Source organism: Bemisia tabaci, chromosome 1 (assembly GCF_918797505.1).
Source record: "Bemisia tabaci chromosome 1, PGI_BMITA_v3".
NCBI classification, from domain to species: Eukaryota; Metazoa; Arthropoda; class Insecta; order Hemiptera; family Aleyrodidae; genus Bemisia; species Bemisia tabaci.
In genome coordinates this window covers 2946514-2962525 of record NC_092793.1, presented here as the reverse complement: position 1 = coordinate 2962525, position 16012 = coordinate 2946514, and the positions used below count along the sequence as shown (strand labels likewise).

The following is a 16012-nucleotide window of genomic DNA, read 5'->3' as shown; positions in this document are numbered from 1 at the left end:
GGCGCTAATCTTCCTTCAATTTCTGCCTAAAAATCACCCGGTTTTATGCATTTTAAAGTTAAAATACTTTGAAATCGTTGCATTCAACAGGTTATTCTATTTATAGGCATCCTCTCACGAGCCACGGCGACAGAGACTTACCGTTGAAGAAGGTGTTTTTGCACCATCCAGAATTTCTGGGGGAAGGGGGGCAGACGATACTATTTCCAATTCTGGGGGGGGGCAGGCCCCCCTGCCCGCCCCCTTCCTACACCTCTCCGGCAACTCTGCTAACGTGTTCCCTCCTTATCTTTGCATGGAGACTTTGACTAGATATGGAGGTGGACTCTCAGCGTAGCGTGGGAAATCCCCTTCGTTAGGGCCCAGGCTCGGACTGGCGTGAAAAAAGTTAGGCCGCGGCGACGCATCGTGAGAGCCCCCACGTGGGTGGGAGGGTGGGGGGAGACCCCCAGGAAAGAGGGGGGGTCCGGGGGGCTCCCGCCCTCAGGAAAATTTTTGGATATTTAATATCCCGGGAATGCAATTTTATCCTCCCGGACGTTTGTAAAATTGTCAACTATTAGAGGTTTGGATTGATACAATATTCGACCTAAAACGGAATTTTGAGAGCACGTAAGTTTTATTTTACGTCAAAAAATTTCACTGAAATAACTCGTAACAGTGGAGGCGCCCAACTCGAGGGCCCAAGTCGTCGAAAACTAATTAACCCTTAGATTACAGAGTCTTAAAATTAATAAAAACAATTCTGGGGCCCTCTTTCTACGGGGCCCCGAGGACGAGAGCAAAGACAGAAAATAAAAATAAAAATTCTGGGGCCCTCAGCTTCGGGGGCCCCGAGAACGACGGCAAAGAAAGAGAATTAAAAAAAAATTGTGGGTGCTCTTAAAATCACGTTTTAGGTCGAATATTATATCGTCCTCGGGGGCCCCGGGGGCCTCCGAGGACGAAGGCCCCGGCCGCGATCGCGGCCTAGCGGCTCTGGCCAGTCCGAGCCTGTTAGGGCCTCGACCTCGAAAACTTCTTTTGAGCTTAGAAGTTCGTTTAAGAGAAAACCAGTGGCTTCATCGTATTTCTTGCAAAATTTTACTTACGAAAAAAAAATAGGAAAAGTAAGAAGTAAGAAATTGCAAATTCCTGGCGCATGTGAAAGCTCATTTCTACAAATGAAAAATGACGTTCTTAAAGGAATACTTTCCGGTGAGAGGGGGGGGGGGGGGTTGTAATGAGACAGCTAGAACGTTTCCAGGAGACGATGTCTGGACGATTATACTGGCTCGATAGCGAAAAGAGCCGTAAGTACAAAGATGAAGTTTTGAGAAAATGGGCTCATAGCGTATGAGCGGAAAGTTTCATTGAAAGAGGTCTCCGTTCTTTGTCAAATTGCATCAGGAATCGCTTGGATACTTATAAATCCACAAATTTTATTTCATCTACATAAAGGGTATTTTTCATCCTCATGTTAGGCAAGACAGCAGTAAGTGCTATCTTCTGCATGCTTTTGTGGCTACGTTTTGGACATACAACGAACCAATGGAGAATTTGCAGCTGAAATTTGATAAATTCCGTGTTTGAATGGATGCTACCGAGTGAGCTGAACACGAGGATACCCTTGGTTCATGAATTGTAAAATTTTTGGAGGAGATACGACAGATTTAGATTAGAAACTGGCAGAAAAGGGCGCCATTTTACTTTCAAGTGCTAGTCTCATTGGCTCTCTAGCGGAGTAATGCTATTTACGGCTGCTTTATCTAAAACAACGTCAATTTTTTGCGCACTTTCGGCTTTCTCATGTCTCGTTTTTAAACAAATACAACGAATTAGACCACATTTTGCAATTAGGAACTACAATTTCTGGCTCGTTTTAGGAACAGGCCGGGATCCAGCAATTTGGCAACATCGGATTTTCTCCATTTAAATCTATAATAAATCATCGATTCTTGTTGAAGCGCACCTGGCCCCTCCAAGAATCGATACATCTCCATGGGTTTAAATGGAGAAAAACAATGTTGCCAAATTTCTGGATCTGCCAATGTTTATAGGAATTGCCATTAGTTTCCATATATGAACAGGTGTTTTTACTTAGGAGCAAGAAATCGTTGTTCCTTATTGCAAAATGCGGTCCAATTTCGCTGTTCACATTAGCTGTTTTATTGATTTCATCTGAAAGAGATTAAACGAATCCTGAAATAAACCCGATTTTGAAAATTTGAGAGTTACGGCTCTCTTCGCTATCGCGCCAGTACAGAGGCGAGTAGGTTTGGACGTATTTCTGCCAAACGGAAGTATGTGCATTCTGACGTGAGCCCTGTTATGCATATATTCTTACGGGTCGCAGGGCTCATGTCTTAATGCACATACTTCCGTTTGATAGAAATACGTCCATTTGATAGAAAAACGGCTTGAAATTCGAGTCCACTTTTTGCCGCGAGAGTGGCGGCGGTGAAGGGGGAGCGGGGAGGCGGTCGCCGGAAATGCCGTGTTTACGCTGCAATTTTCTTCAGACCATGGGAAAACTCCCCGCGCGGCCGAGGCTTCGTTTCAGCAATGCACGCGCACCTCCGCCTCCCCCCCCCCCCCCCCCCCGGGGCGCGAGACGGAGAGAGAGAGAATTTCATGGCACAGGCGACGCGACGCGCGACGCGACGGCCGAGTAGAGCGGCAGACGTGAAAATTGCTTCAGCATGCATTCGTGGAGGATACTCGATTGCGGATACTGAAAATGGGAAAACACGCGAGTTTTCCGGTTGCTGATGCACCTAGAGTCCCTTCGTAGAAAGAGAGAGTCAAGACAACGCGGCTCATGGATGTCACAAATGGGAATGAAGATTACACAAATTGGACGTTTTTTGTAATCTTCGATCAACCCATTCCCGAATTCCTACCTCCGTTCCCTCTCTAATTCCATTGATTCCTTGCCGTACCCCCAATGTCCCGGTCCATTCCAGTTTATAATCTTTGCAATTGGTGAAACTGTAATCTTTATTCCCGTTTATGACGCTGTGAAGGTCAAAATACGGGAACCAATCAGAAATGGATTCGCATTGTCTTTACTCGCAGTATAAAGGGACTCAACATGCACCCTGAGATTCTTCGGTCGGCTTGGATGTTAAAGCCCACGCACTCTCCGTCGTCCTGCCGTGTCGAGGAACACCGTATGAGCCTTCAGGGGTTGCCAAATAACCCCTAATAAAACCGTAATTTTTGAGGAAACCTGTAAATATTTTTCTTGAAATTTTTCATATGTTTAAATCGAATTACGAGTGAAATCCTCTGAAAAATTGGATCAAAAACATCAAACAGTTCCCTTAAAAATTCGTTTTTTATCGGGAGAAATTTGACAACACCTGGAGGAACATGCGGTGTTTTTCCTTAGGACGGCAGTATAACTTCGACTTAGGCAAGGCATCATTACTGTAAGATATTTGACCCCCTAGATCATGATTTGTCCCTACAGGGCCGATTTCCATTAATTTCGTAGCATATCGATAGGGTAGGAGGGCACTTTAGCGGGCTGATTACTGAGAATTTAAAGCAGCCCGATACGACATCGCAATGCAATACATTGTATGCTTCGGATAGGGCTCGTCTCGTCTTTTCGTGGCGACATAGTCTCAATACGGTCGCAGCAAGCCGATTATTGAAACTGATAGACAAAGCTATAGACAAAGAAGACAAAAGGGTTGTAGAAGAATATATCTATTGGTGGAAGCGGGTGGTTGCAATGGACAGGAGGTAGGAAATAGACTAACTAACGGCAACCAACGAGAAACCTATACTTTGTCCATCATTTTCTCCCTTCGTCTATAGGAACCGCCCATCTCAACCAATCAGATCGCTCCATACTCCCTATGTCTCCTTTGTCTATCGCTTTGTCTATCAATTTCAATAATCAGCCCGCAGGACCGTATTTTAACGGTTCTCCGCTCATTGACGAAAAATGGCTGAAGTGCATTCATTGTTGTCCTGCCAGATCTTCATGTAAACACCCAGCTAGAGCCACCTGCAAATCAACTTATGAATTCAAATTACCCAGAGTGAGTCATTATTACAATCGTTACGACCCCTCGCGTTGTTTTTAAAGCACGTATTTCACTCGAACAGTTGTTCGATGGCGCGATTATTCAAACGCGATTTGGCATAATTGCACCAAACACAGTGCGGTCGGCGTGACACGCATTCAAGCGCCTACAAGACTGTAGGAATACTTCACGCATTGCGCCAAACACAGTGCAGTCGACGAGAAACGCATAGCGCCTACAAGAGTGTAGAAATACTTCACGCATTGCGCGCTTTGACCATGGTACCATGGTACCTTATATCATGGTATACGGAGGACTTAAAACTTTAATGCAGGGTTACAAGTTAAATCCAATTTCAAAATTCCCTGACTTCTTACGATGAAAAAAGCAGAAGGTTATTTTAAAAAGAGCGATGCAAACTTTGAATATGCACCGCAATTGTATGCACGAAGTTGAAACTTGCAAATAATCCAAATATGACGATTAACATGCTGCCTGGAAATTTTGCGAATATTTATTACATCCCTAAATGGGTGATATATGTGTAAAAAAAAAATAATGCTAAAATCAAATTGATCTTCAAAGGGCGGGAGAAGATGCGCAATTCAAAGTCCATTGATTAAAATTAAAAAATTTTTTTATTTCCTTTCAAGGAAAAAAAAAACAATTCTTGCTTAAAAGTATAAGATAAAAGAGCTTTGGTCGAATTTTTTTATCCTTTTTCCACATTTTTTATTCATTTACTTTTCGAAGGCGTGAACTGCGAGATGGTCCTTTATAATACGAATCTCGAGTGCCTCCTTCCTGTTCTTACACGTTGATGTCCTTTTAGAAACCTTCAATGAGTCAAGTATGAATCGTATCCACACTATGTATTATATATCTCAAATATATGATGTCTTGATGTCTCCATTATATCGACTTATGCAATAAGTTTGTTCAGTAATTTCCACTTCGTGCATTTTCAAAACGAGAGAGTACTCATAGTTTATATAAATTTCCCCCAATTTTTTTGACAATATTAACCCACTAAAAACGATCTGTAATGAAGTTACATATTTTGAGCACCCATTTGAACGCGCGACGCCGGGTCATCCAAGATGGCAGCCGAGCAGATGGTCCGTCTTTAGCCACACTTTTGACCTCGCGCTCCCTCTGGTGCGATTCATGGTTGCATTGATAAGGGGAGGATTAAACATGAGCACTTGGAAATCTTTCAATTTTCATGAATCTGTTTTGACGATGCCGTCTATGTGCATGCAACGCTGCTAAGATTGTGCAGCTAAGAGTGTATTTTACTTTACACTTTCGTACATTCAAAATAATTTTCAAGAGAGCTGACTAAAAAATCGAAGAATAATGGAGGGAAAAGAATACTTTTGCGTGGTCATTGGAATTGACACAGGATTGCAACGGAGTCGCACAATTTTAGCAGCGTTGCATGGCAGAGACGCTCTCGTTGCACAAAATGCTTCAATTAAAGTGACCTAGAGTAAGGGGGTTTACTTCCTACTTCCTCTGCTCGAAAGTTGCACAGCTGCTCACTAGGAAAATTCCGACTGGACCTCCTCGAGAAAATCAATTTATGAATAATCAAGCCTTTATCAGCTGCACTGAGAGGAAAAATAACCTATAAGTTTGGTTACTATGGGAAGTGGACCGCAAAGTAACCCAAGCCTTCGGTTGAAACTGGGGTTTCTCGGCTTTTCCATCGTTTTTTGTTCTAAACTGAACGCAAACTTTACCGAGATTAACACAAAATTTGGGTTGGTTCGTGTTTCACTCCTGTATTAACTGAAAGTAACACAAGAACACGGATATTTTTCTAAGTACGCATTCCGTGGGTAATAGGGTGATTCCCCTTCGGATACTTTGGTGTATGTACTTTCGGATACTTTGGTGTATGTACTTTGGATCTATGTAGTTTTGATAGATAACAATAGAGCTGCGTGTTTTTGTGGCTTTGCCATCAATCCAAGACCAACGCCGTTCAGTGGAACGAGCAAACAGAAGAGGACGGATGCGCGATTTTCGGCTAAAATTTCAAAATTTGATGTTGATCTCGTAACAAACTCGGTTTAAAGGAGTGCCATGAAAGAAATTTTCATGAAAAAACCAATGGAACCACTCTTAAACTTGTTATTTCATATTTCATCACCTTCCGGGCAAAGTATCACAAGCGCCATGCGACGTTTCAAAAATTATCCGCCGCTGTTTTATTTTTTTACAGAGAAATTGTTCAACGAAGCTGTCCGAAAATTTCCCTGAATTTTCTTTGCGATGCCGATAAAATTCAGTGAAATTTTCAAACAGATTCAACCAACAATTCCTCTGTAATAAAATAAAATGGCGGCGGAAATTTTGAAGCGTCGCATGGCGCTTGTGATGCTTTGCCCGGAAGGTGACGATTTTCGAAATATAAGCTTTCAGATTTTATCCGACATCTCTCATTGACCCGTCCCACTGTGCGCCGTTGCCGAAAAGCAAAAGTTTTGGATAAAAATCGAACCACACTGTTTGATCCGTACAGTTTTTGCGGAGAACCTGGTCATTTTTCAAGAGGTACAATGAGATTTTTTACAGATACAATGAGTACTTTATACTCTAGAAAAAATGAGACCAAGGAGTATCAGAGCAAGATGCTTCTTACAATAGCGGATCGGCCAGAGGGTCGTCAAGTTCTTCTTCTTCCACCTGCGCATGAAACTTGTTGCCAGCATGGACAACTTCTGTCTCTTCACGCGGTTGATCCGCATCATCTGAAACAAAAAATATGCCATCTGAATTATTTGAGGAGAATGAGCTATCTGAGGAAATCATTGAGTTTGTTGCCCGCTAGAGATAAAGCCGTGTAGGGAGACAATGTAGAGAAAGGAACGAGAATCACGATGGTAAAATTAGACAAGGCTGAAACCTACTCCTTACAGCGTAATTTGCGCAGTTTGAAGGACGCTTTTTCAAATTTCCCGCATTTGGGGGTAGTTTCCAGTCACCGAATCAGGAAACATACCGAACTACCGCACTACATCGTAAAATCAGATTTTTTCAACCCTCATTTTTGGACTTGTTGCCGCACTTCCATGGGCATGGCTATGGAACAAACCATATCGATGACCCAAGTGCATAACCACGGACTTCCATTGCGATTTTACGGCGCCCTACCCTCATATCGGGCCGAACTATCTCTCGTGAGATACACAAAACCTTTAAAAGGTTGGTGAAAGTCGGTTAAAGTTTGGCTGTTTGCAGATTTTTTATCTCCACGAAACACCACAAAAAAACAAAAAAAAAGTTGCAAGGTTACAAAATTCCCGATTCTATTTTAATTTTTTGGGGGGAAAAAACAAGTCCACTGTACAAGTTGAAATTTAATTTTCAAGATATTAGGATGACTAATTTTCCGAGCAAAAATTATAAAGACGGGAAATCTGCAACGTCTTAATCGGAGGTACACGGTCTCGCATTTCGGTCATCGATATAGTGCGGTGTAATTCACTGCATCACAGAATTTAGAAAATTAAATTTCCTGACATTTCCCTGATTTCTCTGACACATTTTGGTGAAATTCCCCGACACTTGAGCAAATGCCAGATTGTTAAAAAGACATAGTTGGAAATAGTTTTCAGGCAAAATTTATTGTTCGAACGTCAAACCCACTCAAAAAATCGAATAAAGGCGACTTAACTATTTATCCCTGACATTTCCAGGTTTTCCCCGACTTTTCACAATTCCCTGACATTCCCCGGCTTTCCTGGTATTCCCTGACTGTGGCAACCCTGCCATAAACCGCTATTTACTGCATCATCACTCATTCGTTTTCTGCACTTGGAACAATTTTTCACAAGCCCCATCAAATTTCCCTAGCGCCTATATTAGTATCCTCAGCAGTTGGCGTAGCCGGTGCTTACAATTTTTCTGGCATCCGCACTTGAGCTCCTTATCAGCTAAAACAGCGGACGGCGTAAACAAACTTGATCGGTGACGGACCGCGTACAATTTCATTCAACGCACCTCCAACTGTGGCCAGCAGTTTTCATTGATGAATTTTCTGCACCGACTGGGAAAACGAAGCATTACTGAACAGAGGCGCTTACCTCTCAAAATATTGCGCCACTCGTGCTCGTTTCCGAACTAAGCCGCCTACAAGTCAAGGTCATCGATTGAAGATCTAATTAATAATTCGAGCTCCCTTAAGCGGATTCGTTCAAGATTCTGGCGTGCGATGTATCGCATGGATTACCTTAAAAATCTCGGCAGATTTTGAATTTTTAGCCAAAATAGCTATTATGCGTGGGGGCTAGGGACGATAGCCCCCACGCATGAGCCTGAAAAATCAGTCTCGACCAAAAAATTGACAATATTCGGAGATAAGAAAAAAGGATTCATTTCGGAAAAAACCTAGCATTCGATACAATAATTGACTTCTACGCCAGTCCTAAGAGGAGAAAGAGCCCGATTATGGAGAATTCGTTTTCTATGGCGTCAACCGTAATTGTAACACTTGTGTCAGGGCCGGATTCACCTACTGCCGCCCATGGGCCGCCTATATTTTGCCGCCCCCTTCTCATTCGTTTTGAAACTCGATAAAAACCATCAAGTAAACGTGCCAGCGGGGGAGGGGTGCATAAGACGCATTTACTCGTGTTGAACACATTTTTTGGGAAAGCCCTGTCAACACTACTAGCAAAAGTTCACGGAACTTTGCGCGAAAGTTAAGTTTCGTAAACCTACCTCTGTGTGGACAAGGCCTTTCATGTTTGGCGCAAAGCGTGAAGTATTCAGACAGTCTTGTAGGCGCTATGCGTTTCACGCTGACCGCATTGTATTTGGCGCAATACGTGAAGTATTCATGCATTCTTGTAGGCGCTATCCGTTTCACGCTGACCGCAATGACCGCTCTGTGTTTGATGCAATGCGAGAAGTATTCGTGCAGTCTTGTAGGCGCTAATATGTGTTACATGCCGACTACCGCGGCGAGGCTTCTCCTTTTCATCTCAAGTCCTCGTCATCATTGCTCTCTGCGCCGCGCCGTTCTAGGCCAAATTGCGTGTTTGGTTTCTCTCTTAACTCGACTAATTGAAGGTACTGTCTCTTGTATCACTAAGAGACGACAAAATTAGAAATTACTATACTCTCAGTAAATGAGAGATTTTGTCGCATTTCCTCGTTTGTAATTTTTTTTTTTCTAAAACTGATTTTTTTTTAATACCTACACTTAAAAAAAGTGTAAACTTTTGCCGCCCCTTAGATTTGCCGCCATAGGCCGCGGCCCATGTGGCCACCCCCTTAATCCGGCCCTGACTTGTGTCAACCAAAATATGAATCATTTTAGCATGGTTTGAGAGTGGTATCTTTAAAATATGCTTTAATTGAAATGACGGCGATGACAAAAATCTGGAGGTAAAATTCGACGAAATATTGAGCTTCCAAAAGCGTAGTGTCATTGATAGTTCGCGTATTGTGTTCACAAGAGAGGCATTCAAATGTCATGATTTTGAAGGTTTAAAAGTACAACTTCAGCCTCTGACACAACTGAACTTGGGCTTGGTTCAACGTTTCTTAAAACAACGCCTTGATACCACTATTCGTGGTCCACGGATGTGCGTGTTGCTCGCATCAAAAATTGAAAGCGTTTCTCATGACGACGTCTGGATACAACATACAACTAGCTTAATCCTAAACGCCTTCATTTTGACGTGATAGGCAAAACGAGCGCCTGAGAGTTAAAATAGTTGTATCTCTTGCATACACGAGCATAGAGCTTTGAAGTAAATTAAGCATTTCATTTGAACTATCTTCAATGGTAGGAGGGGAGGGTGACTTGTTTACGGAAGTTCGAATCATGCCTCAGAGGAGTACCTAATTACATTTTTCAAAAACCAAAAAATGCGTTGTTACGAATAAGTAAGACCATGCCATAGAGGGAAATATATATCAAGTCGCTCCTACAACGCACTCTGACGCTCTGCGACATCCAAACGCCACACATGCCTACCCCAGAGGTTATCGGGCATCTGACACCGCAATACCTCTTAGTCAACGTCCTGCCGCCATCCCTTTACGGGACGTCCCAGATACAGAGATAGAGGGATACAGTGGCAAATAAAAATGAGTAAAATGCTGCCCCCGAAAAATATTGGTGGAACCGCGTGGCGGCCAGGGGACGCACCCGCACCCTTAACACTGATCAAAATATTTGTGTTTTCGTGTATTTTTGGTGAATGGAGGAAGTGAAACACGAACTAATCCAAATTTTGTGTGAATTTTGGTACAGTTAGCGGCAAATTTAGAAACAGCGAGAAAAAGCTCAAGAAAAATGGAGAGACTAGAAACCACAGAGTCAAGGGCTTGGGTTATTTTGTGTTTTACTCCCCGAATTAACAAATGTGTTAACCTACAGATTTTGCATACATACTAACTTTTATTTACACATATTTTTTTTGTAATGATAATGATTGGGGAGTGATTCATATTTTTTATACGTAACTGATTTTCATTCCCCTCTGTGTAGTTCCTTCTAAAAATACTCGCTGAACGACGGACTTTGCCCTTGACCGTCTCAATGTCTCATGCGCAGTTTTTCCGAACGCGCGATCAGCAAAAGGTAGACTGATTTACGGGCGGGGGGGGGGGGGGGGGTGGTGGTGGTGGTGGTGTGAAAAGCAGGAACCGAGAACGGTGAGCTAACCAAGATGGCCGCTGGAAGGTCTCCGTTTCCGATGAAAGCAATGCCTCGATGGTAAGTGACGGGTCAGCACAAAATGGCCGCGGCAACAGGTCGCGCGGGAAAACTGATACCCTTTAGGCCACTCGGCCGCCGCCCGGGGCTCCACTCTCAGGCTCAACTGGTGGCTGCCGCTGCTGGCGAGTCGCCATGTGAAAATTTGCGAGTCCGCAAGGCTCCGGAGCGAAATGAAAATTGATATTCACAGGCGACAGGCGACAAGAAGCTCGGGAGTCGAATCGTTAGGGATGATGTCACGGAGCGGTAAATAACTTCTCGTATCTCTCCTCTGCCAAACTATATTGAAATACTGTATTTTTACTTCACTGAAAAAAAAAAATCTCAGTGTATTTACTAAGAAAAGGGTAAAAATTACCAAGAATTCAGGGTTCTATTTGATCCCAGTTTTTTCTTGGTAAAATTACCATTTATGGAATTGGTAATTTTACCGAGAAATCTCGGTAATTTTACTGGACCTTGGTAAAGACGCCAATATTTTTTATCGACTGTGGTAGAATTACCGAGATAAAATGGCAAAGTTACCGGGAATTGAAAGTGGTATTCTTACCTGAAAAAAACAGTAAAAATACCGGTTTTTAGGTAAGCTTACCAGTCTGTCTTGGTAAAATTACCAATAATTGGTAAAAAAGTGAGATGGTAAAGGTACCAACGGACCGTGGTAAAAACGCCGAGAATTTTTTTCTGTGTTTCTCGCTCCCCTAGGGTAGAGGAAGTATTGTCATCCTCCAAGGAGGAAAAAAAAGTTGAAATTTCATCATTTTTTTAAAGGGGACCCATAGACGGGTCCAGGAACTTTAAATGCGGGGGGGCGGAGGGGGGGGGGTCCGGGGGCTTCCCCGAGGAAATTTTTGAAATTTTAAAGTATCTGATATGCAGTTTGAATCAATTCCATCATGACTTCTCGATGCTTGAAAATTGAAATTTAGGAGCGAGTTTCTCACAGAATATGCAATCAGACTAGTTTTCCTGGAATCATTAATATCTCTATTTTTTCAAAAACCGCATTTATGCGCCTTGTTCTGCAAGCCTCTCGAATGACGGAAAGTCTAGAACGTTGCAAGCGGAGATACGTGGCTCCAAATTTTGGCTATCGATACTCTGCCTTGCTAAGGAAAAACGCCGTATGAGCCTTCAGGCGTTGCCAAATTTCATAAGATTAATTACGAATTTTCAGGGAAACTCCTGAATATTTTCCGTTCAATTTTTCAGATAATTTTCTTTGTAATTAGATCTAAATTATCTGAAAATTTCAAGATAAAATATTCATGACATCCCTCAAAAATAAACATTTCGTTGGAGGAAATTTGGCAACTCTCGAATGTTCGTACGGCGTTTTTCCTTAGCACGGCAGTATTGGGACCTTCTAAAGAAAGACGCTGTTTAAGGAAAGACTATGAACATGAAGACGGCTCTCGGATATATTCCGTCTCAACTGACGAGGCAGTTGTATGGATCTACGGACGTTGGAATCTCTTTCACCGGTTGATTTAAGCACAGGCAGACGATGGGAGGCTGAAAAGTTTTCGACGACGACGCGCGACGGGCAGTGGGCCATGAAATGCCCACCGGGATTATCTCCCGCCAGAATTGAGCATGAAAATCCGATGCAACCCACAGGTTAGACGCAATGCTCGAGACTCGAGAGCATCATTCTCCGAGAGGAATATTTAAGTTAAGTCTTTCAGCCGAAAATTCAAGTCTGGAATCAGTGCCGAGTTTGTAGCCCTGTTTTATTCGGTACCTTTGATCACTGGATCGCGTCTTAAAATCATAGAAGGCCAGAGTTCCTTTTCAGCTTCCATTTGAAATTGTTCAAGGTCTCGGGTCATAGTCGTAGATGCCTAAGTTTAAAGGCCGCACAGGGATTAGGCTACATTTGGCAATGGACCACTAGACAAGGTACGAATTTAAACAATCTGATACATGTTTCTTAAGAAGAATTTCACGTAGAACACGATTCACACAACGAAAATTACTGAAACCAACTCCTAACGAAGATATTAACGTTTTTATTTCACATTGGTTACGAGGAATTTGAACTGCCCGCTCACAAGAAACTCAAAGCTCTACGTGAGTCAAATCGCGCACTACAACGGTTTCAGCAAGCTTCTCAACCGAGCAATGTTCATTTCCCGCCATGTGTTTTTCAAACGATAAGCAATTTGTCATAGCTGAGCCAAAGCGTCAAGATTGAGGTTGCCAGATTTTCATATCGCAGAGACTGTCATGATAACGTTTAGCGCGCGATGTGAATCACATAGAGCATTGAGTTTTCATGAGCGGGTGGTTTGAATTCACGCATCAGGAATCATTAAATATCTTCGTAAGGAGTTGATTTCGGTAATTTTCGTTGTGCGTATCGTATTTTACGTGAAATTTTGGTTAAAAAACATGCATCAGAATGCTGAAATTCGTACCTTGTCTAGTGGTCCATTAAGGTGATTCGATGGACGCCATATTTTGTGTCAGAACGGCATGTGATATATCGCTCAATTGGTTCCATTTTTTCAGCTACTCGCCATTTTTCTCCAATTTTGAGATCGCAATTCTGTTGCCAGGAGACTTAAGCACTCACATACCAATTTTAACGAAGAAATTCAACGTAATAAACGCATGGTTTTTTTAGAGAGAAAATATCACATTCGAGTGCAGTTACGTATCAGTATCGAATGCGATGTTTTCTCTCTAAAAAAACCACGCCTTTATTAAGTTGAATTTCTTGTTAAAATTGGGAAGTGAGTGCTTTAGTCTCCTGGCAACAGAATTGCGATCTCAAAATTGGAGAAAAATGACGAGTAGCTGAAAAAATGGAACCAATTGATGCGATATATCGCATGCCGTTTTGACACAAAATAAGGCGTCCATCGAATCACCTTAAGAGCAGAAACGTATGACATTTTTGGGCTCCATTCGGCAATTAAGAGCTAAAATTTCTGGCTCGGTTCAGAAATGACCTCTGTACCATTAATTCCCTTGGGCACATAAGTGTTTCTAAGGATAAGCCAGAAATTGTAGTTCTTAACTGGAAAATGTATTCCAATCCATCTTTGAGAGAACTCGGGGGATGGGACAAAACAGCCGTCCATTTATTCACTAACACAGTTTTCTCAACGGTCATCCCTCGAAATATGCAAGAGTAATCTTCAAATAATCCATGCTTCACAGCTAATTTTTACTTGGGAAAATGTTACAACTTTGATGAAATGTGGATTATCTAGATATAAGAGCTAATTCAGTGACACGTTATGCATGATCATGATCTAAGTTACATTACAATTGGACTGCATTTTGCAATTTGGAACTATAAATTCTGGCTCTTCTTGAAAAACACGTATGTGCATAGGGAAACTAATGGCACATACGTTGTTTTTAAACCGGGCTAGAGATTAGAGTTCCCGATTGCAAAATGTAGTCCAATTAATAGTCTATAATATAAAAGGAGAGTAACGCGTAACGCATAACGCCCGGAGGCGCGAAACGCTAAGGGAGCGCACCCCCTATTTTTATAAAATTGTACATTTAACACCTCGGTATAAAGTCGTTCGATAAAAAATATATCATTTTTTAAAATTTTTTTGGAAGAATTTCGTTATGGTTGTACTACTAGGGAGCCGACGAAAAGTACTCATTTTCCCTTCACGAAGTCCTGTGGATCTCCTTTTTCCCCTTCCAGATGACTCTATCGGGAATGAATCATTTTTGATTCCCCTCCCGCCGCGCGCCGCGGTTACACCAATGTCATTAATGGTGCAGCACAATCGCAGCTACTTACAGCTTCGATAAAATAGCGTCAGTTTTGAATGGTTGGTTGGACGGCGGTTTGCCAGATGATCGCGTTTGATTCGTCGTTGTTGAAGGGGTTAAAACCTGATTATGTGAGCGATTAGGAAAATACGGCGCTACATCGGAGACCAGGCTGAATGGCACATCTTAACGAGGTGAGACAATGGGTGAACGGGGAGGGCAAATTGCTGGAAAACAGGGTCGGCTGCTCTGCCGTGCTCAGGGTCGGCTGCTCTGCCGTGAACAGGGTCGGCTGCTCTGCCGTGAACAGGGTCGGCTGCTCTGCCGTGCTCAGGAAAAACGCCGTATCAGCCCTCACATGTTGCCATCTTCAATGAAAACCGAATTTCCCGGGAATATTGTGAATATTTGGACCGCGTTAAACAGAAAGGAACCAAGCCACATCAGCTATTGCCAAATTTAACAGGGAAATTACAATTTTTTAAGAGAGAACGTCTATGCAGATTCCTTTGAAAATTTTGAGGAATTTGCTTTGCATTATGAAGAAAATTCACTGAAATTTGCACAAAAATCCGCACAACCGTTTTCATGTAAAAAATTAAATTCCCCGATTAAATTTGGCAATAGCTGATGTGGCTTGGTTCCTTTCTGTTTAACGCGGTCCATTTGTCTTTGATTTTTCAGACAATTTCGTTCGCAATAGAGAATTTGCAGGTGCCTGAAATTTGATGAATTTCTTGTTTAAGCAGAAACTACTGAGTGAACTGAACACGAGGATACCCTTGGTTTATGAATTGAACAATTTATTGGAGAAGATATGACAAAATCATCTAATCTGCTAAAATACGTGTGTTTAAATGGGAAATGCCATATGACATCATTAGGCCGTGCATTTCCTCACTTTTAAATCTATTTTATAACTAATATTTCCCATATCAGAAAAAATTATAAAAAATATTGTGAAATCAGCTCTTTGAGCACTTTCAGATGAAGCGATAAAAAGTTTGCATGCAAATTCTCCGTTTACTCTAAATTATCTGAAAATTGCAAGGGGAAATACGCATAACTTTCATCAAAACTACATATTTTATTCGGGGAAATTTGGCAACATGCGAATGTTTATACGGCGTTTTTACTAAGCATGGCGGGGCTGAGCTGCAACCCTCAAACGGATGGGCTCAAAGGCCGCAGCCCTAAAATTGTAGCCATGCCGTTACCTGAATGGAGCTCTTAAATGTGTCGAGAAGTTGCGATTTAATTTCTTATTCCAGAGTAAAATGTGGCGAGAAACACGAAAGAGCCTTCGGTTTCCTCTGAAACGAACTGAAAAGCTCACAAAAAAGCTATCAAAGTTGAGGCCGTAATGAAGGGGATATCCCACGCTATACTGAGAGTCCTCTCCATGCGAAAATAGAGACCACATACATTGGCATGTCTGCCGCGGTTTCAGTTGTGGAGTCCTACTACGACGTGGCAATCCTGTAAATGTATTTCCTTCCTATAG

The 16012-nt window shown here is 42.3% G+C and overlaps 1 protein-coding gene across 1 annotated transcript in view; it reads right to left on the bottom strand.

Moving 5' to 3' along the window:
• Positions 1-4638: 4638 nt before the first annotated feature.
• Positions 4639-16012, bottom strand: part of LOC109032192 (T-cell immunomodulatory protein) — a 58768-nt gene continuing 47394 nt past the window's right edge. Inside the window, exon 13 of the mRNA XM_019044189.2 lies at positions 4639-6778. Within this exon, the coding sequence (XP_018899734.2) occupies positions 6666-6778 (113 nt within the window). The 3' untranslated portion in view covers positions 4639-6665. The remainder of the gene's footprint in view (positions 6779-16012) is intronic.